The sequence below is a fragment of the Hypanus sabinus genome, chromosome 7, assembly GCF_030144855.1.
Source record: "Hypanus sabinus isolate sHypSab1 chromosome 7, sHypSab1.hap1, whole genome shotgun sequence".
NCBI classification, from domain to species: domain Eukaryota; kingdom Metazoa; phylum Chordata; class Chondrichthyes; order Myliobatiformes; family Dasyatidae; genus Hypanus; species Hypanus sabinus.
The window spans coordinates 30,417,948-30,441,683 of NC_082712.1; the positions used below are offsets into that span (position 1 = coordinate 30,417,948).

General features: G+C 40.8%; 1 protein-coding gene across 1 annotated transcript in view; it reads left to right on the forward strand.

Annotated features, from left to right (window-relative positions):
• Positions 1-23,736, forward strand: part of LOC132396636 (cadherin-related family member 2-like) — a 143,785-nt gene that overhangs the window by 46,981 nt on the left and 73,068 nt on the right. The window contains exons 13-15 of the mRNA XM_059974351.1: positions 16,780-16,944; positions 17,035-17,099; positions 18,899-19,145. Of these exons, the coding sequence (XP_059830334.1) occupies positions 16,780-16,944; positions 17,035-17,099; positions 18,899-19,145 (477 nt within the window). The remainder of the gene's footprint in view (positions 1-16,779; positions 16,945-17,034; positions 17,100-18,898; positions 19,146-23,736) is intronic.

Sequence of the window (23,736 nt, forward strand, 5' to 3'; positions counted from 1 at the left end):
ACAATAGGACACACCAAGAGTCTGGTTTTGCTGTTAGCAAAACACTATTTTATTAGTAACAGTCATATAGTAACTTAATCAGGTAATCCAAGAGTTAGCTGTGTTATGCATATATGGGTGTAAATATATAAATCACCAAACTTCTCCAAGCTCAGGTGGTAAGTGATACAGTGTTACGATGGTATGTAAGAAAATTCAGTTCAGATGCACAGGTTAATTAATGCGAGATGTTTGCAATCCAAAGGCTAATGTTGTGAGAAGGCAATTACATTGATATTCCACGACAGAAATACAAAATAACAATCACAGTAGGTTTTATCTCCGAAGTTGTTCCACTCCACACACACACGAAGTATCACCGACAGTGATCTTCAACGAATATCCGTTCAACACAAGTGGTACCACACCGGAATTCAGCTACCGGACATCCCAAAGTGGTGGCCACAGGATTCTTGAACAGAATCCACGTGTGGATTATCACCAAGTAGCTCATCACAAAGGGGACCATCTTCAAGGGAACCACCACCCAGGCAAGGGTCGACACACCGGTAGATTCCACAAGGTTACCCAAAACACACAACGTGATAGCAACTTATCCAGTTCCACGACATGTGAAATAACTCCGACAGTGATTTGCTACAGGGGTGTCTTTCTTCAGTGAATTACCACACCCAAACGAGGGTAAACACACACATGGTTCTCACAAAGAGAACCCACTCCTGTGGATTAACTAAGTGTCAACCACACTTTCATGGCCGAATGGAAACAAACGCACCCTCACGAGCTACTTAGAGAGAGAGTCCAAACAGTGATCTCTTTGTCACTAGGTTTCTTCTGTTTCAAACCTTCTCTCCTCTCTTCTCTTCTCTTCTCTCTCTGCAAGCTTTTTCTAGTTGCAGAAACTTGTGAGAGTCATCTATCAATACTGTGGATCGATCTCAACTCACCCCTTTTGGGCTACTGAAAGTTTAAACCAGTGACTGACTCATTGGTGTCTTCCATTGACCGAATCCATCTTGTCCAGGGGTGGGCAAACTTTTTGACTTGTGGGCCACAAAGGGTTCTAAAATTCGACAGGGGGGCCGGACCAGGAGCAGATGGACGGAGTGTTTTGGTAATACACCTCATAAGAGAAAATAAAATATCATGGGATATGTAGAAAACATGTGCTTTAATTTCAATTGAAAATGAACAAATGCATTACAACAAAATATCTGTCTTTGAGGTCCCATGGTATTTAACTATTTATTGAAATGACTTTTAAAACACTGAAAATTAAATGAATAAAATACAGCTTTTTTAATAGTAACAGTTATTATTTTAAAGCACTGAAAATTCCGTTATTCTTCAGGATATTATCATCATCTCTCTCCTCCTGACTGTCTTTATTTCAAAAACGGTAGGAGATGTAGGTCTACTTGTCCTGCTCCTTCTTATTCAATTGTCCCCTGTGCCAAAACTCAACAACGACCAGCACAAGGACAGAACAGTGACAGCACGCCAGTATGCGGAGCGCGTTATTTGATCTGGAGCGCATTTTTTATTTTGAGAACGTACGTGCACCTGCGCACTACTCATGTCCATCACTTAACAGAAATGACATGTAACATGTAAGGCTTATTGAAAAAAATATTTTCAAATGCATTTTTTACATAACACAACGAAGAAACTTATTTTTAATTTCAGTGGGAACAGTGTTGTTGGTCTCCCTTTTTAGCCAGCACATCAAAGTCTGGATTTAGTTTTGTTGTGGCGATTCTCAGGATGGATCTGAGGTGTTGGTCAGTTAACTTGGATCTGTGGCTGGCTTTGTTGATGTTCATGATGCTGAACGCCTGTTCACACAAATAGGTCGAGCCGAACAAAGAGTAAAGCGCAAATGTGGAGTAATACGCTGCACCTCAACAAAGGTCAATGTATATAGAGTGCGTCATCTATTGGGAAAACGCCAGAATTGTGGGGAAAAAACGTTAACAAGGTTTATTAATATAATTTCACCAAGTCCTGCGGGCCGGATTAAAAAGCTTAACGGGCCGCATATGGCCCCCGGGCCGTAGTTTGCCCATGCCTGATCTTGTCTCTACTCTGTGTCTTTCTGTGTGTCCCTTGTATATTCAAACAAGCTGCAGAGAAACCATAACATCGATTGTCCATCAAATATCTCCACCTCTCTCTCTCGCTCTCTGGAACAGCTCAAACAGTGTCCAAAAGTCACTCTCATTCTCGCGGTGTTTTAATGTGACAGTCTACAGATAAAACGGTCCCTAGGGGTACATAACAGTCTTGCATGGCCCCTTAAGCGCCAACTGCTGAAGTGCTCCACTGTCCTCTTCCACGTAAAGTCCAACAGGACACCAGAAACTTCCACAGGCTTCCCAGCTCTCAGACTGGGAAATCTGGCTGATCACCCTGCTGTGGGTTTAAACTACTCGGTCACAGCAACACACACAAAATGCAGGCCAGGCAGCATCAATGGAAAAGAGTAAATGGTCAATGCTTCGGGCTGAAACCTTCCATCAGAACTAGAAAGGAAGAGGAGAAGTGAAAATAAGAAGGTGAGGGAGGGGAGTTACAACAGTCCTATTTTGTGTTTGTCTGTCTGTGCATGTATTTGAAGCATGCTTGTGTGTCTTGTGGCTAATAAACATTAAAATACAAACATTTTTAATTAATATATTGATTTTTTTATCAAGACCCAAGTGATATTGAATATTTGTGAATGTCAAACACTCGACGTTAGCAACAGTTCAGTGAGCCTGAGATAGGACTCCATTAGCTCTCAATGTAGCAGAGAGTTCAGCCAGCTTCTGCACTGAGACTACCCTGATCCCAGAAATAGATTGCCCCAGGAGCCAGCCTGAAAAAAATGCAAGTCCAAGGCGATGCATGATCTAACCCCAAAGTGTTGGTCAAGGGGTAGAAGATAGCCAGAAGTGAACTGCCCTGAGCTTCTTCAAAGTATTGCCACAGGATCCTTAATGTTTCATTGGGTGTTCATGCAGAGCATCTCAAACAAAATGTAGCACCTCTGACAATCCAGCTGTCAGTGCCTCACAGGACCAAGAGCCTGAACCTGCTCAGATCTGTGGGACAGTAATTGAACACACAGTCTTCTGGTCCGTAGGCTGGGGTGCTGATGCATTGTTGCAGCTGGCAAAGGATGGTGTGAGAGTAGGCTCCGGGCTGTGGGGCACTGAAAGAAAAGACAGGATACAACCCCAAAGGACCCAACCAGCATTTAAGTCTGTTGCCATTTGAGAAACTGCTCTGTAAAGTCTGGGCATGGGTAGTAGTGGCAAAGGGGACTCAAAACTGACTCAATGGCAGGAAACCAACAAAAATGTTTTGGCAGCTGGTGGTTCTGTACTGTTGGTTTGCTTTTCATGGTAGTTATATTTTCTCATAGCTTCTAATGATGTTGAAAGAGGCCAATCAGCCTATTGCTTTCCTGTTTCCCATGTAAATTATTGTCTCTCACTTACCAACATAAACCCACTGCCCTTCACACAGTTCTCCTGCTACCTGGCTACACTAGGAGAGATGGTGGTAAAGGAATAAAAGGAGAATGTAGAGGAGCAGGAGAGAGGAGTGCAGAATAATTACTTGAAGCTGCTGAGCTTGGTGTTGCAATCCAATGTTATAACATAACTTTTTCTCTGTTCATTTGGGCTTCAGTGGGATCAGATGTGCTGTAGTCCTTGTACCAAAGATACTCCTGATGGGGTTCCTGGTCTTAGATTCAGTGCTGAAGTATATCTGAGCAAGACGATGTGTGTTACATCGAAGGGAAGTTGCAGGTGATGTCCATCTTCTCCTGGGTGATAAGGACATGGATTTGGGAGATGCTCTTGAAGAACCCTTGGCAAGTTGTTGCAATGCGTTTTGCCTTTGGCACACACAATAGCTGCAGTACAGTATATTAAGTAGGTAAGACATGTAAACATTTAAAACTAGTGTGAGGAGAAAGAACTAGTGTCATTGGGCAGAAAGATTTTCATGGATGTAGTAGGCCAAAAGAACCCATTTGTGTGTTTTGTACCACATGATAACTTTATGACTGTACGTCTGAATAGATGCAGGGCATGCCACCCTCAATACATGAACTTCCAACTTTCATTAAGTAGCCTTAAATTGACACGTCACCTTCATTCTAGAAAACATACAAATTAACCTGTCTGCTATTAGATTTTTGCTACTGAAGGAATGCTTTGTATTTATATCCATTGTTGTATCTTCTGCATAATTCAGCAGGGAAAACTGCATGTATTGTTTCACGTATGACTTACCTAATGTCGTGCACATTATCTTAAAACCATGTATACGTTCAGAAATACCACCACCTGCAATTTTAAATTTTAAATTCAGGTTTCCAGCATTCACATGTATATTCTCTACTTCACTAAGTATTTCTGTCACTGTGTGAAAGGACCTCAACTCACTGTTAATATCATGGATGCACAAAGTTGTTTGAAATCTAAGGCCTTACTTGCTGGTGCAGCTTCACTCAAAGCTCCAGACACAAGAAATTTCTTGTTTCGTTGAGGTCATCGAAGCTCACTCCTGGCTTTGACTCCATTCATGGCAATCAGGAGTATCTCACCTCACACACCTCAAAGTTCAATGTCCAAAGTAAATTTACCCACACCACCAGGTTCAGGAACAGTTATTACCATTCACCCACCAGGCTCCCGAACCAACATGGTTCAACACTGGTTGACGTGGTTCATTCACCTCTACACTGAGCTAATTCTGTGACCTATGGGCTCATTATCAAGGACTCTACAACTCATGAACAAGAGAAAATCTGCAGGTGCTGGAAATCCAAGCAACACACACACAAAATGCTGGAGGAACTCAGCAGGCCAGGCAGCATTTATGGAAAAGAGTAAAGTCAATGTTTCAGGCCAAGACCCTTCATCAGGACCGAAGAAAAGAGACGAGAAGCCAGAGTAAGAAGATGGGGGAAGGGGAGGAAGAAGTACTGTTAGTATGTGATAGGGGGAAGAGGTGAAGTAAGGAGCTGGCAAGTCGACTGGTGGATGAAATAAAGGGCTGGAGAAGGGGGAATCTGATATGAGAGGACCTGTGTTCCATCCACCAGAAAAAGTGGGATTTCCCCATGGCCACCCATTTCAATTCCGACATGTCAGTCCATGGCCACACTCAGGCTACATCCACACTAGACCGGATAACTTTGAAAACGCCGGTTTCATGTAAAAATGATAGGCATCCACACTATGTGTTTTTGAAAATATCTCTGTCCACATTGAAACAGAGATTTCGGCGAATCTCCTCTTACTGTGCGTGCGCAGGACACATCTACCGAAAACAAGTGACATGTTTGGTGTCGAATCTCGCCATGAAAGACAGTGCATGTTTGTACAGTTACAGACTAGAAAAACTTAAAACGACGGACAGCTGTTGGCTCTCACGCAAGAGGACTTGAAAGTAAAAAGAAAACAAATACTGGAGTGTACCGAGGCAACCGACAGGGAGTTCACAGACAGGTTGACGAACATTGAAAAACTGACTAACTCTGTTGCATTAATAAAGCACCTTGTTATATGTAAAAAACATGTCTGCATCAGTGTTATCTTGTATTTCCATACAATGTTACATTAGGCTGTTACACATCTATTGTCAGAGAAGTACTTGCATAAATAGGTAAACCACCTTCATACGAGCAAGGACAGAAAACAGGGCAAAGTGAGTATACCTATTTATTCAGTAAGTTATGGGTCAAAGTATTTGTTGAGTACATTTCTAACTCTTCTGGCTTCTGTCTCGTTGCCATCTGTTCTGAAATTGTTAGGTTGCGTTCAAGAAAACAATGAAATAGCGCGCTGCCGTCTGACAGCGTTTTCAGATTTCTCCAGTTACCCCGTCCACACTGATCCAGCCAATCCGGCCTTTCCAAAATTACACATTTTGGAGAGCGTTTCTGAAAAGCTCCGGTTTCGGGGGACAGAGGGTAAAAATGGAGAGAAAAAGCTTTGGTTACGGATTTATCCGGTATAGTGTGGATGTAGCCTCAGGTTGGAGGAGCAACGCTTTATATTCCATCCTAGTAGCCTGCAACCTGATGGCATGAACATCGATTTCTCAAACTTCCAGTAATTTCACCCTCTCCTTCACCATTCCCCATCCCCTTTTCCCTCTCACAACTCATCTCCTTATCTGCCTATCAGCTCCGTCCAGTACTCATCTGCTTTCCCGGTCCTCTATGGCCTCTGTCCTCTCCTATTGGGTTCCTCCTTCTCCAGTCCTTTATCTCTTTCACCAATCCACTTTCCAGCTCCTCACCCCTCTCCTCCCCCAGTTTCACCTATCAACTACTACCTTGTACTTCTTCTTCCCCTCCTTTCAGCTTCTTACTCTGTCTTCTCATCTCTTTTTTCCAGTTCCAATGAAGGGTTTCGGCCCGAAACATCGACTGTTTACTCTTTTCCATAGACGCTGCTTGGCTTGCTGAGTTCCTCCAGAACTTTGTGTGTATTTCTCTACAACTCACGTTTTTAGTGTTACTTATTTACTTTTTTTTGTATTTGCACAGTTTGCCTTTGTTTGCAAATTGGTCATTTGTCTGTCTTTGTGCATAGCTTTTCATTACTTCTGTCGGATTTCTATTTTCAATGTGAATCCAAGAAAACGAATCTCAGGATAGTATTCAGTGACATGTATGTACTTTGTTAATAAATTTACTTTGAATTTAAATTCCCTAACTTTCATGTTGGGATTTAACCTCCTGTGTTTGGATCACCAATCCAGGCATTTGGTTACTAATCCAATAATTTAATCACTCTGTCACCTTACCCCTTAAAAATAACAAACAAAAAAGGCTAGAAACGGGCCTCAGCAGAACATGAAAAGATCAATGAAATGGGCAAATACATAGTGGGTGCAATCAAATGCTGAGAGATGTGAAGTGATACATTTTGGGAGATGGAATGAGTAGAGGCAATATAAAATTATCTGGATTTAAAGAGAATGCTGGGTCAGTGGGATCCTAGAGGTCCACAAATACAAGTTATTGAAGGCAGTGAAAAAGTGTTAAAAATTCACGTAATCAGAGAGAGGGTTAACACCACACTTTAGGAAAGAATCTCATGGCTTGAAGAGGGTGTAGAGGATATTTATTAGAGCAGTAACTGCCACAAGTTATGTGGGGAATCCAGTGGTTTTCTGTCAGTGCAGAAAAATTGAAGAAAAAATTTGTTTGAACTCTAACATAATAAATGAGGTTAGAGGATTGAGGAGAAGGTGTTTTTACTGAAGGAAAGGTCAGGAACAGAGGATAAAGATTTAAGATGATTGTCAAAGTATCCAAAAGCAACTCAAGGAAGTCTTTTTATGCACAGTGAGTTCTTTTGATCTGGGATACCTTGTCTGAGATGCCAGTGGAAGCAGCTTCAATCTAAACTTTTGAAAGGAAGTTGGATAATCAAAAGGGGAGAGAATTACTGGGGCATGGGGAAAGACCAGGGAGTGGATTAATAGCCAGCTCTAACAAAGAAGCGAGTATGATGAACCAAAGGCTTCCTCCTGTGCTGCATTTTCTGTGATTCCAATGCAAGCTAACAATCTGTCCTGTCCTCAAGCTCTCGGCTGTGAAAGGCATGGTTTGGCGGGTGGAAATTTCATTCAGGCTCCATTCCAGAGACCTGGCCACATAATCCAGGCTGACACTCCAGTGCTTTAACAAGGGAGCCCGTCATGCACAAATTGACTGTGGTATTTCCTCCATTTCAACACAGAGGAAATACTACAAAAGCTATTCAGTGGCTGCTTGTAAAGCAGAACAGGATGTTCTGAGTTCATGGACCCTGTCAGACATGGCTCACCCTTCTCTGGGTTCATATTCCACTCTGGAGGTCTGAACACATCGTTCAGACTGATTCTCCAGTCCAGTACTGGAGCAGTGTTAGAGGTACTGTCAATAGGATAAGGATTAACTGACCAAAGAACAAGCACAGGAGATACTCCACCTGCCTTTTATCTTCAGTGCTCAGAATACCAAGCATTCTCTCCAGTTAAAAGAACGATTATTTTGTATTTATTCCAATATTCAACATTCAGGACATGGTTTCCTCCATTCTGGGGAAACCAAGTGCAGATCAGGCATTATTTTGCAGACCATAAGTATTCCTGCTGAGAGTGTGACCCCATGATTGTGGTCACCTGAGCAACACACACAAAATGCTGGAGGAGCTCAGCAGGTCAGGTAGCATTTACAGGGAGAAATAAATGTTTTGGGTCTGGTGATGGGGGCGGGGGGGGTCAGACTGGCTCCTTCCCCCTTCAATTCCAGTTCTGATGAAGTGTCTCAGCCCAAAACATTGGCCCTTTATTGACTTCTGTGGATGCTGCCTGACCTGCTGAGTTCTTCCAGTATTCTGTATGTGTTGCTCTGGATTTCTAGCATTTGCAGAATCTCTTGTGGCTTTGACTTCATTCACCTGTCACTTCCCACTCTAGCCTCCCTATCCTCAGCCTCCTATACTGGTCCCATGAAACTCAAAGCAAGCTCAAAGAACACCATCTCACCTTCTCATACTGAGGTTATTGTCATGAGCACAAGTAGAGTGAGGTACAGGTACAATGATAAAAAAATAGATCCAAATGCAGTTTTAACATAACATAACAAACATTTGAAACAAAGTACAAAGCAGTAGGTACTAGTAATCAGGGAAAAAGTGAGCAAATAAGACCATATGTCTTATGGTCTAAAAACAGTAGCTACTAGAAACCTAGAGTAAATTGAGAGAATTTTGGAAAGACTCGGTACGTCAGCAGGATCTATGGAGAAAGGGACAGTCAGTGTTTTAGGCTAATCATTTTTCATCAGGAAGGCTACACCCGATGAAGTTTTATTATCCTAAACACGTACTAACAATTGATTTTGGCACTGGAATATTTTTATTGCTGTCACGTGTACTGAGTTACAGAGTAAAGCTTGTCTTGTTTATTGTTCATACAGATAAAAGCATTACGCAGAGCATTGAGGTATAACACGGTGAAACGGTAACAAAATACAGAATTGCGAGTATCATCCGCAGAGCAAGTGGGGTGCAAGCAAGCTATAATAAAATGTAAGGTCATATTGAGGTGGATTGTGAGGTTAATGATTCATCTCTCATAGCAGGGAATCATTTACAGTAATAGTCCAATAACAGTGGGAAAGAAGCTGTCTTTGAGCCTGGGGCTATGTGCTTTATGACTTTTATATCTTCTGCCCAATGGAAAGGGGGAGAAGAGAGAATGTAGAGAATGGGTAGGGTTATTGACCCTGCTGGCTGCTTCACCAAGGTATCGAGGACTGTAAATACAATGGGAGGCTGGCTCCCGTGATGTGCTGTGCTGTACACACAACTCTCTGCAGTTGGTTGCAGTGCAGAGCAGTTTCCAGATCAAGCCCATTCTTCTCTCCACAGTTATTTCCAGCATCTTGTTCACTATGTTTTATTACTTTACCCTTCCCTCCCAGTTATAGTGGTCATAACCTATCAATTCCATAGAAAATTTGCACTTGGTAGGATTTTAAATCTTCAAATACCAGTAATTCTCTCAAGTACAGTTTAATGATTGGTCATTGCAAATGCAACGTTTATCATGAATTAAAGCCCTTTTTTCTCTAACTCACACAGAAAGCACCTAGGAGACAGCCCAGTTTACAAAGTCCAAAGATGGTTGGTAGGTTAACTGGTTATTGTAAGTTGTCCCATGATTAGGCTATGGTTAAATTGGGGATAGCTGGGCTCAAAGGGCCGGAAGGGCCTGTTTCATGTTGTATCTCCAAATAAAATAAAGTCCCGCTTCATTCCTAAAGTGGATATCATGAAATATTCATTGAATTAGTGTATCTAATGTTCTCCAGTGCTTCACCAGTTTCTTTCCAACATCTTAAGGTCCAATGAAGGATCTCAGCCCAAAACATCAGCAGTTTATTCCTCTCCATACTTACTGCCTGATCTGCTGAGTTCCTTGAGTATTTTCTGTGTGTAACTAGCATCTTAAGAATCACTTGTGGTTATTGAGGTTTGCATAGGCTAATGATAACTTTTAGCTCCAAGTGGAGCCCTTCTTTCATTAGATATGCAAAATTATGGTCAAAAGGTTTGTTTTCAGGTATGAGTTTTGGTTGTTACTGCACTCTTGGTAGTTTAGGGCTGCTTCTTTGTATTGTGTCGTTTCTTTGTCAGACTTCCCATGAAAAATTCCTCAGATCTCATAGATGAACTATAAGTGGTATGTCACCATTGAAAACTCATAATATGAGCTTACTCTACCTGCTCTTCCTTTGCCACTGGCTTAACTTTGTTGGAAGTCTTGTCTACACAGTCAGTATCAGTGTTACATTGACACTGCAGCCATGTCACAAGCATTCATCTGGAACCAAAGCTTCTAATACAGAGAACACACACAAAATGCTGGTGGAACACAGCAGGCCATGCAGCATCTATAGGGAGAAGCGCTGTCGACATTTCGGGCCGAGACCCTTCGTCAGGACAAACCGAAAGGAAAGATAGTAAGATTGTGTCCATATGAACCCATTGAATCCATATGCAAGCGAACTGTTTGCAGGTCCCAATCAACACAATGTTTCCGAGTGTGGATGTAGAGAGAACATGAAGCTTAGTTAACAGTGGGGTGGAGAGAAGGGGAATACAACTCTACCATTCACGTTCTCAATATTATTTACTTTCTTCTTCATTTGCAGTTCGTCTTCCTTTTGCATATTGGTTGTTTGCCAGTCTTTGTGTGTAGTTCTGCACTGATTCTTTGTACAGTTTTGGTCTCCAGGGTTAAGGAAGGACATCCTGGCTGTAGAGGAAGTGCAGCATAGATTCACGAGGTTAATTCCTGGGATGTCGGGACTGTCTTACGCAGAGAGGTTAGAGAGACTGGGCTTGTACACGTTGGAATTAAGGAGATTGAGAGGGGATCTGATTGAAACATATGAGATTATTAAGGGATTGGACAAGATAGAGGCAGGAAATATGTTCCAGATAAGAACATAAGAGATAGGAGCAGGAGTAGGCCAATCGGCCCCTCAAGCCTGCTCCGCCATTCAACAAGATCATGGCTGATCCAATCTTAACTCTAGTTATCACCGAATCCCACAAGGCAACAGTGCCAACCAACAGGGCACCATGCTGCCCATTTTATTTTATTATTCATTCCGCCCAAACCCATGTGATCACCCGGGGGAAAAAAAAACGATTTGCCAATTGAGGAGAAAAAATCTGGAAAATTCCTCTCCGACCCATCCAGGCTATCGAAAACTGGCCCAGGAGATCACATGGCTGATCTAAACCTAGCCTCATGTCCACTTACCTGCTCGCTCACCGTATCCCCTAATGCCATTTTTATCCAGGAAAATGTCTATCTCCGTTTTGAATTTATTGAGTGTAGTAGCTTCCACAGCTCTCTGAGGCAGTAAATTTCACAGCCCCACTACCCTCTGAGTGAAGAAATTTCTCCTCATCTCAGTCCTGGAACGGCATCCCCTTATTTTAAGATTATGCCCCCTAGTCCTAGTTTCACCCATCATTGGGAACGTTCTCCCCGCATCCACCCGATCAAGCCCCTTCACAATCTTATATGTTTCAATAAGATCGCCTCTCATTCTTCGGAACTCCAACGAGTAGAGTCCCAATCTACTCAACTGGGATGAGTTGCTGGGAGAGTCCAGTACCAGAGGGCATGGTTTGAGAATAAGGGGTAGGTCACTTAGGACAGAGTTAAGGAAAAACTTCTTCTCCCAGAGAGTTGTGGGGGTCTGGAATGCACTGCCTCAGAAGGCAGTGGAGGCCATTTCTCTGGATGCTTTCAAGAAGGAGCTGGATAGGTATCTTATGGATATGGGGACAAGGCAGGAACAGGGTATTGATAGTAGATGATCAGCCATGATCTCAGAATGGCGGTGCAGGCTCGAAGGGCCAAATGGTCTACTTCTGCACCTATTGTCTATTGTCTATTTCTCTGGTCTGTTGTGAATGTCAGCAAACGATGGATCTCGAGGTAGTATACGGTCACATACGTGCAATGGCCACTTTATTTGGTACCTCCTGCACTCACTTAAGTGGCCACTGTGTGTATGTTTGTAGCCTTCTGCTGTGTAGCCCATCCACCTCAAGGTCTGATATGCTGTGCATTCAGAGATGCTCTTTTCTGCTCACTACTGTTGTAACGTGTGGTGATTACAGTTACTGTATTGTTCTGGTCAGCTTGAACCAATTAGGCCATTCTCCTCTGACCTCTCTCATCAACAAGGCATTTTCACCCACAGAACTGCAGCTCACTGGATTTTTCTTTTGTTCTTCGCACTATTCCTTGTAAACTCTAGGGACACCAACAATTATTCCACAGTCAAAGTCACTTACATCATTCCCACTCTGGTGTTCAGTCAGAACACCTACTGAACCTCTGAGCATGTCTGCATGCTTTTATGCATTGGGTTGCTGCCAGATGATGAGATATTTGCCCTAACAAGCTGGCGTACAGGTACACCCAATAAAGTGACCACTGAGTATATTTATACTCTGATAATAAATTTACTTTGATCTTTGAATCATAATACAGAGATGGAATTTTATGCTAAAGAGAGATGCAGAGATATAAAGTGGAGAGAACAAAGGAAAGTTTAATGACGATAAAGATTTATATCTGAATATTTCATCACTGTTCCTCGATGAAATCTATCCATTAATATAAGAACTCATTAGACTCAATCCAATTAAACAATGTTATTTGCGTATAGCAAAGCAAAGAAGGCAGTTTACAATGGAGGTCTGTTTTGTTATCAAGCAAGTATTTGCAGAGAAATTGCATGTCTTTTAAGACTGACGCTGTTCCAACAAAAGCCAATTATAAAAAATATAGTTAATTTCAATTGTTTGCTTGAATTAAGAATAAAAAATCTAATTCATAATTTGGATTGTAAGTCATTTCAACTTATTATTAAGTTTGCCAAGACTGGTCTATTTAAAATAATAATTTAAGGTCATATAGCACATGATGGATAAAAATTTGTTTATTTGGTCTGTATTTCCACTATAATGCATTTGCGATGAATTTCCTCTCTGTTGTACAGGACAGCTTTGAAAAGATTACTTGCAAAGAATTTTGGATGGTTTCCTTCTCAAAATCTGCTCTCAAAGGACTTTGCCTGGAATGTTCTTGTTGCTCATGAATAAGCTTCCCATCGAGGAACTCGGGCTCAAAGTTGATGACCTGGAATTTGAGCTTCAAACACTGCAATGCATTAGGAAGGGGAAGAGTTGCCTGAACACTGTGTTTCAAATGGCAGTCACACCCATTAGGTTAACTACTTCAAACTCAGTCTGTACTCAGGGATGAGGAGGTTTGAGTGAGGCGGGTAGGAGGATCCAAGGTGCAGAGCTGAAGGAGCCTCAGTGCTTGAGCTTGCCCAACAGATCTGAGATTGTTGCTCCCAGTGCAGTGGGAGTGGGGACTGTAGGAAGGATGAACAATCTAACCATGGCACCGTGGTTCAAATAGCAGTTCAAGAGAGGCAGTGGGGGAGGGGAGGGAAGAGAAATGTAGTTGCAATTGGGGACAGTGTAGTCATGGTATTAGATGCAATTCCCTGTTGCAAAGATTGACAGTGTCAAGGGCTGAGATGCCCGTGTTCGAGACATCTGTTTCAGATGAATTTGGAGTGGGAGGGGAAAGATCCAGTAGTCATAGTCGACGTGGGTACCAGCGATGTAGGAAGAACAAGGAAAGTGGTTCTGCTGAAGGAATTTGAGCAGCTAGGGACTAAATTAAAATGCAGAACCAAAATGGTAGCAATATGTGGATTGTTACCTGAGCCATGTGCAAATTGGCACAGGCTTTAAACAAAATAGTAGGGGTCTGCGTCCATCAGCTTGGGAAAGCATAGATAAATTAACAGGAAGAAGAATGCTGGTTCAAGATTCGAAATACAACATTGTTTAATGTAATTTCCCAAACACATGTGTAAAGGAGAATGAAAAAAAAACGTTACTCTGGATCTGATGCAGCACAAAAAAAAACACAATAAGATAACAAGCACAATAATAATAAAAACTACAATAAGAATAAATAAGTAAGATAGCTTAGACGCACAGATTGATTATATGTCCATAAAGTGAGGCTAGGCAAAGGAATTCTCTACTTAAGGTGACCGACAGGAAATTATAAAGTAGTGGTGGTGGGGGTGTGGAGAGGTGGTTTAGTGGGTGGGGGTGTTGATCAGCCTTACTGTTTCTGTTTTTGAGTCTGGTGGTCCTAGTGTGGATGCTAAGGGAGTAGAACAAACAGTCCATGAGCGGGGTGGGTGGGATCCTTCATCATGTTGCTGGCCCTTTTCCAACACCTTTCTGTATATATGTCCTTGATGGTGGGTAGGCTGTTGCCAATGAAGTATTGGGCAGTTTTGACTACTCATTGTCTGTCGCTGTGCAGTTTCTGTACCAAGCAGTGAGGCACCTCGTTAGGGTGTTCTCTACTGTGCACCTGCAGAATGACGTGAGTATCGATGTGCATAGTCCAGCTCTCTTCAGCCTCCTCAGAAAGGAGAGGCATTGGTGAGATTTCCAAAAGGACTTCACTCCAGGGTGTAACTGATGAGATTGTGGAGGCATTGGCAGTGTATATTTGAAGAATCACTAAATTCTGCAATGTTTCCAGAGGACTGGAAAGTCAAAAGTGACACTCTACTCTTTAAGAAGTAAGAAGGGAGAGAGGCAAAAGACAGGCAATTATAGGTCAGTTACTGGTTGGCAAGATTATTAGGGATACAATGTGAGCCTAAGTCATCATGGTTTCTATAAAGGGAAATTTTACCTGACAAATCTGTTGGAATTCTTTGAGGAAGTAATAGACAGAATAAGCAAAGGAGAGTTGGTGGATAGTGTTCACTTGGATTTTCAGAAGGCCTTTGACAAGGTGCTGCATGTGAGGCTGCTTAACAAGATAAGAGACCATGGTATTACAGGGAAAATACTAGCATGGATATAGGATTGGCTAACCGTCAGTTCAAAGATTGGGAATGAAAGAGGCCACTTTTGGTTGGCTGCTAATTTTATTTTGCAGGGGTTGGTGTTGGGTCTGCTATGAAGATCATCAACTTTGAGCAGCAACAGACAAAGAGCATTGCCATACAATTTGGTGGAAGGAATAAATGCATAAACTATTTTCTAAACATGGAGAAAATTCAAAAATCAGAAGTCCTAAAGGACTTGGGAGTCCTAGGACCCTAAAGATTAACCTGCAGGTTGAGTTGGTGGTAAAGAAGACAAATGTTGAGAGGACTAGAACATAAAAGCAAGGATGTAATGCTAGGACTTTATAAGGCATTGACTAGACCACATTTGTAGTATTGTGAGCAGTTTTAGACTCCATATCTAAGGAAGAATGTGTTATCATTGGAGAGGTTCTGGGGAAAGTATACAATAATTATCCTGGGAATAGCGCTGGGCCTGTATTTGTTGAAGTTCAGAAGAATGAAGGGAATCACATTGAAACCTGCCATATATTGGAAGGCCTAGACGGAATGAAGAGGATGTTTTCAATAGTGAGAGAATCTAGGATCAGAGTGTACAAGTCTCAGAATAGAAGGACGTCCCTTTAGAACAGAGGTAAGGAAGATGAGGTCAGAAGGTGGTGAATCTGTGGAATTTATTGCCATAAGCAGCTGTGGAGGTCAAGGTATATTTAAAGTGGAGGTTGATGTGTTCGCTATTAGTAAGGGATCAAAGATTACAGAGAGAAGGCTGGAGAATGATTAGATTAGATCAAGTTAGATTAGATTAAATAAAATTAGATTAGGTTAGATTTATTTGTCACATGCACATCAAAACATTAACGTATAGTGAAATGGGTCTTTTGCGTCAATGACGAACACAGTCCAACGACGTGCTGGGGGCACCCGCAACTGTTTCCATCCTTCCAGGGTCCACTTAGCTTTCCTACAATTTACTAACCCTAAATGTGACATGTACGTCTTTGGAATGTGGGGGGAAGCTGGAGCATGTGGAGGAAACCCACATGATCACAGGGAAAACACACAGACTCTTTACAAACAGCAGCAGGAATTGAACTCCAATCAGTGATTGATGGTGCTGTAGAGTATTGTGCTAACTGCTACAACACTGTGCCATACTGTGGGGTTGACAAACATAATTGAATGGTGGAGCAGAATTGTTCAACTGAATGGCCTAATTCTGCTCCTATCTTATGGTCTATAAACAAAAGTAAGAACCCAGAGGTTTCTATGTTTGAGATTGCCTCCCCCCCCCCCCCACCTTGTCTTACTCTCAACACATTCAAATGTCTACTGCCCATTTGCCTGTCCTTGACTGTGTACTTAGATGCTCTATTGCTTCAATTGAAAATTGTCATCCTCAGGTTCAAATACTTCCATGCCTTTCTTTATAAATTCCTCTAGCTAGCCCTTTATCCTCCCATTGTGCTGTGTTATAATCACAGAGCCCAAAACTGGTGACAGCCTTCAGATCCCAATGCACTGGAAAGTTCTTCCTGAACTTCACAGTATTACCTACATCTCCTTTGATACCCATTTTCTTGGTATATCCTCCTCTTTCCATCTTCTTGTCCTTTTCATGCTTAAACATGTCAATAAAATACCTTGAAGCTATTTTGTACAGTAAAAGTGCTGTACCATTTTTAAACTGTGGTCTTTTGTCATCAACACCTGACCACTCAGCTGCATGATTTAAGACTGTGTAATAAATTAACAGCTTCTCAAAGTATAGAATGTTATTCTTCCAGATTTTGGCCATTGAATTGGAGACAAAAGAAAGGTTCAGTTCCATTGCAAGTATTCGTATTGCCATAACAGACATAAATGATAACCGCCCGGTGTTTAACCAGGATTACTTTGTACTGGAAGTGCCAGAAGATAGCGCAAATGGCTACAATGTGACTTGCATTACCGTAAGGAGCTGCAGTGAAAATATTTTTACATGATATTTCAGAATCCTTTACATACAACATATTAATCCATTTTTTTTAATGTTCCCAAAGGCTACAGATGAAGACAGTGCAAGTTTTGGTGAGATAACCTACCAACTTTATGGATCGGACAATGTGTAAGTTTCCCAATCTTTACATCTAGCTATCCATGGTGACACTGCTCACGCCAGGCTCAATATGAAATCACCAGTGGTGACAATTCAACCAGTGTTGAAAGCTAAGTCATGTGGTTGGAATCTCAGCTTCCTAAGGTTAAACAATCACATTTACAGATGTATTTGTATTTGTGGTGAGTTGGACGAATGGCCTTAGGGAATGAAATGATGTACCATTAGAAAAGAAAGACAACCATTTGAACAAATACTTCATATGTATCATCAAATGTATATTCCTCTTTGAACTGAACTAAATTGAACATCCATAGACTGTTTCAAGGACTCTGTGGTTTGATGATTAATATTCTGTGTATTACTTGCTCACTTTTTGGAGTTTTTGCGTGATCTGTTCTTCTTTTCTGTGCGCTGGGTGTTTGATATTTTCTTCCAATGGGTTCCATGGTGTTGCTTTGTTTTGTGGCTGCCTGTGGGAAGACAAATCTCAAAGTTGTATACTGCATACATACCTTGATAATAAATGTACTTTGAATCTATGAGGGTGAAACCTCCTGTAGAGAAATGTACAACTATGGCAAATCAGATTGAATTAAAAGAACAGCTTCATAATGTTCCTAGAATGTGCAGTGAGGCAAAGGACTGGGAAGGATGAGGAAGAAACTGATAAAGAGGGAGAAGGTACATGGTTAGTCTATCAGGAGACATAAAAACAAATAACAGGAACTTCGACAAGTGTGTTAAAGCAAGAGATGAGTGAACACCAGCATGAAGTTGCATTGGAGACTGAAACAAGAGAAATTATAATGCAGAGTAGGGAAATATCAGCAATGGAAAACAGTAATTGTGCATTTGTTTTCAGAGGAGAGATGCAAAGAACTTACCAGAAATGACCAAATAGACCAAAGGGATTCTTGAGGGTAAATGTTAAATCAATTAACACCAACAAAGAAAAAAGGACTGAAAAGTTGCAAAACCCACTGGAGTTCTTGGACTCCATTTGAGTTTTTTTTAAAGATTTAACTGCAAAGATAACCAAGGCTTTGATTCACAGAAATCCCTTGTAAATCGAGCAATTCTCTTAAATTACGAGGTAATAAATATACCTCTCTTATCGTGAAAGGAGAAAGGTTGAACAGGAAATAATAATTCAGTTAGCCTGACATCAATAGTGGCTGAATGATAGCATTTATTATTTTGGCACTTGGAAAATCACAGTATGATTAAGCAAGTCATGAAAGGAAAAATAAAGGATAGGTTGACAAATCTATTGAATTTATTTAAGGGTTTAACCAAGAGGATGGATAGCTACTGGTTATGGCATACTTGCGCTTTCTAAAGTCTCACATAGCAAGTTTCTACATAAGCTTAGGACTCAAGGATGTAGTCCATGGAGAAGACTGGTTAACAATTATTCTTCTTTATGACACACCGGTGTTGCAATTTAGGGTGCAGATGATCAAGTGGTTTTCTAACAGGATCAGATGAACTTAACAATCTCCCAAACTCAGTCCATATTGAGCTCAGTTACAGCTTTTAAATACCAGAATTATGATACAGGAATTAGCAAATAGATTTTCCTGAGAGCGATTTTTTTCCTTGCTGTAGCTGATAAAGCCACTAAGCTCCTATTACTCACTGCCACCTCTCCCAAAAGATCCATAAATTGCAAATTGGATAAGAGGTTGAAATGGATAAATATCTTTGCTTCAATGTGACGATTCAAAATTTTTTGACCAGAATCAAAATGAGGGTCAGTAATTACTAATTGGATATCTGTTTCTGTTTTGTTTCAACCGTGACAGGTTGCAGACATTTGATGTGGACCCACTACTTGGGATGTTCTTTGTTAAAAATAAAACTCTTTTGGACAGGGAGAGAAGACCTCAGTTTTTTGTCACGATACAAGCCAGAGATGGTGGAGGTCTTACAACCAGTGCACAAATAGACATTTCCATCTCTGATGCAAATGACCTAGTGCCTGTTTTCCAGAGAAATAGTTACAGTGGATTTATTAAGGAAAATGAGGTTAAAAATATTGTCCAGGTTCAGGTATGTAGTAAATTCTCAATAATTCATTCCAATTTTTGAATGATTAATGTTGTGTTTATGATCCAGCTGTCCACTGTTGCTTCAGCATTTTGTAGTAAGATGAGAAACTAAGATTGTATTTTACAGAATTTAGAAAATTAATTTGATCAAGGTTTTCAAGATATAAAAAAGTATATTTTGGAGATATTAGTTGTAGAGTCATAGAACAGTATAGGACAAAACAGCCCCTTCAGCCCATCTAGTCCATGCCAAACTATTAATCAGCTTAGTCACATCAACCTGCTTCTGGACCATAGCCCTCAATACCCCTCCCATCCATGTAACTATACAAATTACTCTTAAAAGTTGAAATTGAATCTGCATCCACCACTTCTGCTGGCAGCTCATTCTTATCCTCATCAACTCTGAGTGAAGGAGATCCCCTTCGTGTTCCCCTTAAGCATTTAAACTTTTGCCAAAACCATGACCTCTAGTTCTAGTCTCAGTAAAAGAAAAAGCCTGCTTGTGTTTACCCTATCTATATCCTCATAAATTTGTGTACCTCTGTCAAATCTCCCCTCATTCTCCTGCACTCTAGGGAATAAAATCCTAACCTATTCAACCTTTCCCTATAACTCAAGTCCTCAAGTCCTGGCAATATCCTTGTAATACTTCATATATTGGTGAAGAATTTCTGTAGTGTGAACTTAGACTTAATCTTCAGAAATTGTTTAAAAACACTTCTACAGGCAGAAATTTTAAATTCTATCCTGTTCTTATCGGACTTTTGAATGGACTTCTCATACTCTAAAGGACGACCCCCTGATTTCCAAATCTACCTCACTGTGGTCCTTGCACTGTATTGGTCTACCTGCATTGCATTTACTCTGTAAATGCTTGCAATTGCTTATTTATTTATTGTTGTCATTTTTTCATTTTGTATTTTTATAGTTCATTGTCTTCTGCACTCTGGTTGAATGTCCAAGTTGGGCGCTCTTTCATTGTCTCTGTTATGGTTATTATTTTATAGATTTATTGAGTAAGCTCACAAGAAAATAAACCTCAGGGTCGTATATGGTGACTTTGAAGTTTGAACTATAACACTATGAGTTTGAACTATAACACTACGGTTTGCCGTGTTTTCTTCTTTACTATGTATTTATTTATGGAATTATCTCTATGGATATTTTGAAACTTAAGCATTTCACTGCATCTCAGTACATCTAACAATAATAAACCATTACAATTCCAAAATATGGAATTGCTTGAGCAAAGAGCAACTATTTTTTTTTAAATTCAGTCATTCGTGGGATAATGATGTTGCTGGAAAGATAAGCATTTATTACCTCTTCGTAAATATCCCTTGACAGAAAGGGAGTTCTTGTCAATACAGAGGGCAGATAAGAGTCAACTCCTCTTCAGGGTTTACTGCCACGTTAGGGCCAGACTGGTAACCATATCAAATTTCTTTCCCTAAGGGATGATAATGGACCAAGTGGATTTTTGTAATTAATTTCTTGGTTGCTATTATTGATTATTTTTAATTCTAGATTTATTTATTCACTTAAATTTACATTTCCCAACTACTTCAATGGGATCCAAACTCAGTCACTGGTGAAGGGACTTGACAACTGCTTTGCCACAGTGTTTGGCAAAATGTTTTGTACTTGTCTGTGATTGATGCTGTTGAACCGAAACTATTAAGGGATCAAATTCAGCTCCTTTTCCCGAAAAATGGAAAATGCTATGGCTTTTCCCTCTTGGAATACTGCAGTAATTTAATCACCACAGGACTCTAATGTTTTGGTTAGGTTTTCATCAGAAAGTGTGGAAGCCCTGGAAGTAGAGCTTTGCATTTGAATTCTTGTTTCAAGAATACTTTCTTATCATTGCCAGAAATATTTTTATTACAGGACTTCACAGAGTAGAGGCAGACAAACCTCATCGGTGTACCACAAAAGTGCTGCCGGGTGTTTTAAATGAGGCCAGGAGTCTTGACATTGTAATACGTTGTTACAATGCTGCAAAGTCTCCAGACCCCTTCACTGAATCACTTTGATCTGTTGAGTTCCAGATGCAATTTGTGGTTTCTTACATGAGAAGCATAGATATGCCAAACAACATCAATGAGTTGATCTTTCCCTTTAATTTTCCTTGTAGTAATCAATGTGGGCAATCTAGTCTAAGGCCTGTCCAAGAGTATGCCATTGAGTGTCAAAAGACTCGGAATATAGTTATACTGTGATTACTGTGAGAGTGATTAATGGTTCAGTTAACTTCTGACTCTTTTAAAGGAGTTTTAAATTTTTAATAAAGGTCACAGATTACCTAGAGGATTAAGCAATAATAAAATGCTTATTAGTTTATTACGAAGTTACAATTACGACATGACAGTTAATCTATGGCAGCTGACAGAAATCTCCACTCACTTTCTCTCTCTCTCCACTACTCTTGAAATCTGTAGTTTGCTTTGTTCTGTCCCCTCCACCTGAGTGTGTTGTTGAGTGAGCCTAAAATTCTTTATAGATGCAGTTAATGACGTGGAAGTTCTCAAAGCTATCACAAATTTAGCTACTGGTAGAATAGTTGGGCCGAAGGCCTGGTTTCCATGCTTTACGCCTCTATGACTCCAAGGCAGCTACCATGATGGATGTTCCACCTTAGGTACCCAAGTAAGAACACTTCATGTTTTTAACTAATTTCTGTGGGACATATCATCTCCAGTTCCTTATCAACCTGATGAATACTTTGCCAAAGGATTGTTCTCTGGCCTTGTACACATTCCACTGATAATTTCTGTAAATAATTTCATTATACCTTCCAGGGTCACACTGACAAAGCCAAGTCAGATGGATGGTACGAACAAGCTGTAACCCACTTCGAATGAGTTTTCTAATAACCACTCTTGACAAATCATTGACTCCCAATGAGCACAAATTTCTTCCAAACTAGTACTTATTAGAAGACTATTTATTATTCTTGGAATGAACTGTCCCATGCAATCTGTTTCATAAGTACAGGGTTTTTGATCTCATACTATTCACTATAAGTTGGGCCATGATGTGATATATTCCAATTCACTATTCTCCGATAAAGAGCTCAGAATCAGGCAATGAATTTGCTATGGAAGTAGCAACTTTACAAGGCCCTGACGAAGTAGAAAATGTAGACAGTTTACTCTATGAAAGATCTCTTCTCTACAAAAAGTTCAGTCTGCAAACTGTCCAGGTGGAAGTACATCAACCCTACACATTGTGTTTCCTTCTCCAGTGATGCTGCTTGAAGTGTTAAGTATTTCCAGTATTTTATATTCTACTTCAGATTTCAAGCATTCATTAAAGCATTTTTTTGCTTTACAACTAGTCATAGAGTTATAAAGTTATACTGCATAAAAACAGACCCTTTGGCCCGTCTTGTTCATACCAACCAAGGTGGTCCCATTTGCCAGTGTTTGGCTCATGTCCCTCTGAATCTTTCCTACCTGTCCAAGTATCTTTTAAACATTCTAATGTACCCAGCTCTAGGCAACACATTATATAAATCACCCTCTGGCAGCTGCTTCCCTAATTCTACCACCTGCTGTGTGAAAAGGTTGCCCTCATTTTGCTTTTAAATGTCTACCCTCTCATCTTGAATCGATGGCATCTAGTTTCAGACTTTCCAACCCGGGGAAAAAGACCATCCACCTTAACTGTACCTCTTCTGATTTTTATAAACCTCTACGAGGTCACTATGCATTTCTTTCTCTCCACTGTAAACAACCCCGGCCCATCCAATCTCTCCTTATAATTGAATCATAAGACCATAAGACCATAGGAGCAGAAGTAGGCCATTCAGCCGATCAAGTCTGCTCTGCCATTCAATCATGGGCTGATCCAATTCTTTCAGTCATCCCCACTCCCCTGCCTTCTCCTCATACCCTTTGATGCCCTGACTAATCAAGAACCTATCTATATCTGCCTTAAATACACCCAGTGACTTGGCCTCCACAGCCACTTGTGGCAACAAATTTCACAGATTTACCACCCTCTGACTAAAGTGATTTCTCCACATCTCAGTTCTAAATGGATGTCCTTCAATCCTGAAGTCATGCCCTCTTGTCCTAGAATCCCCTACCATGGGAAATAACTTAGCCATATCTAATCTGTTCAGGCCTTTTAACATTCCTTCAGTCCTGAAAACGTCCTTTGGTAAGTCTGATCAGCTGGCTGTACTTTTACTCCCTGAGTATAGGCAGAGACTGAAGACCAGTAGTGCCAGTAGTACCAGTAGTGAGGACCAAGAAGGTATGGACAAGGGAAGCACAGGAACGCTTACAGGACTGCTTTGAATTGGTGGACTGGACTGGATTCAGGGATTCATCTTCAAATCTGGATGGAGTATGCTGCAGTTGTTACCAACTTTATTAAAACCTGTGTGGATGAGTGTGTGCCTACAAATACTTGCTGTACATTCCCAAAGCAAATGCCATGGATGAACCAGGAGGTGTGTCATCTGCTGAAGGCTAGATCTATGGCATTCAAGTCTGGTAACCCAGGTCTGTACCAGAAAACCAGGTATGACTTGTGGAGGGCTATTTCAAGGGCGAAGAGATGATGTTGAATGAGGCTGG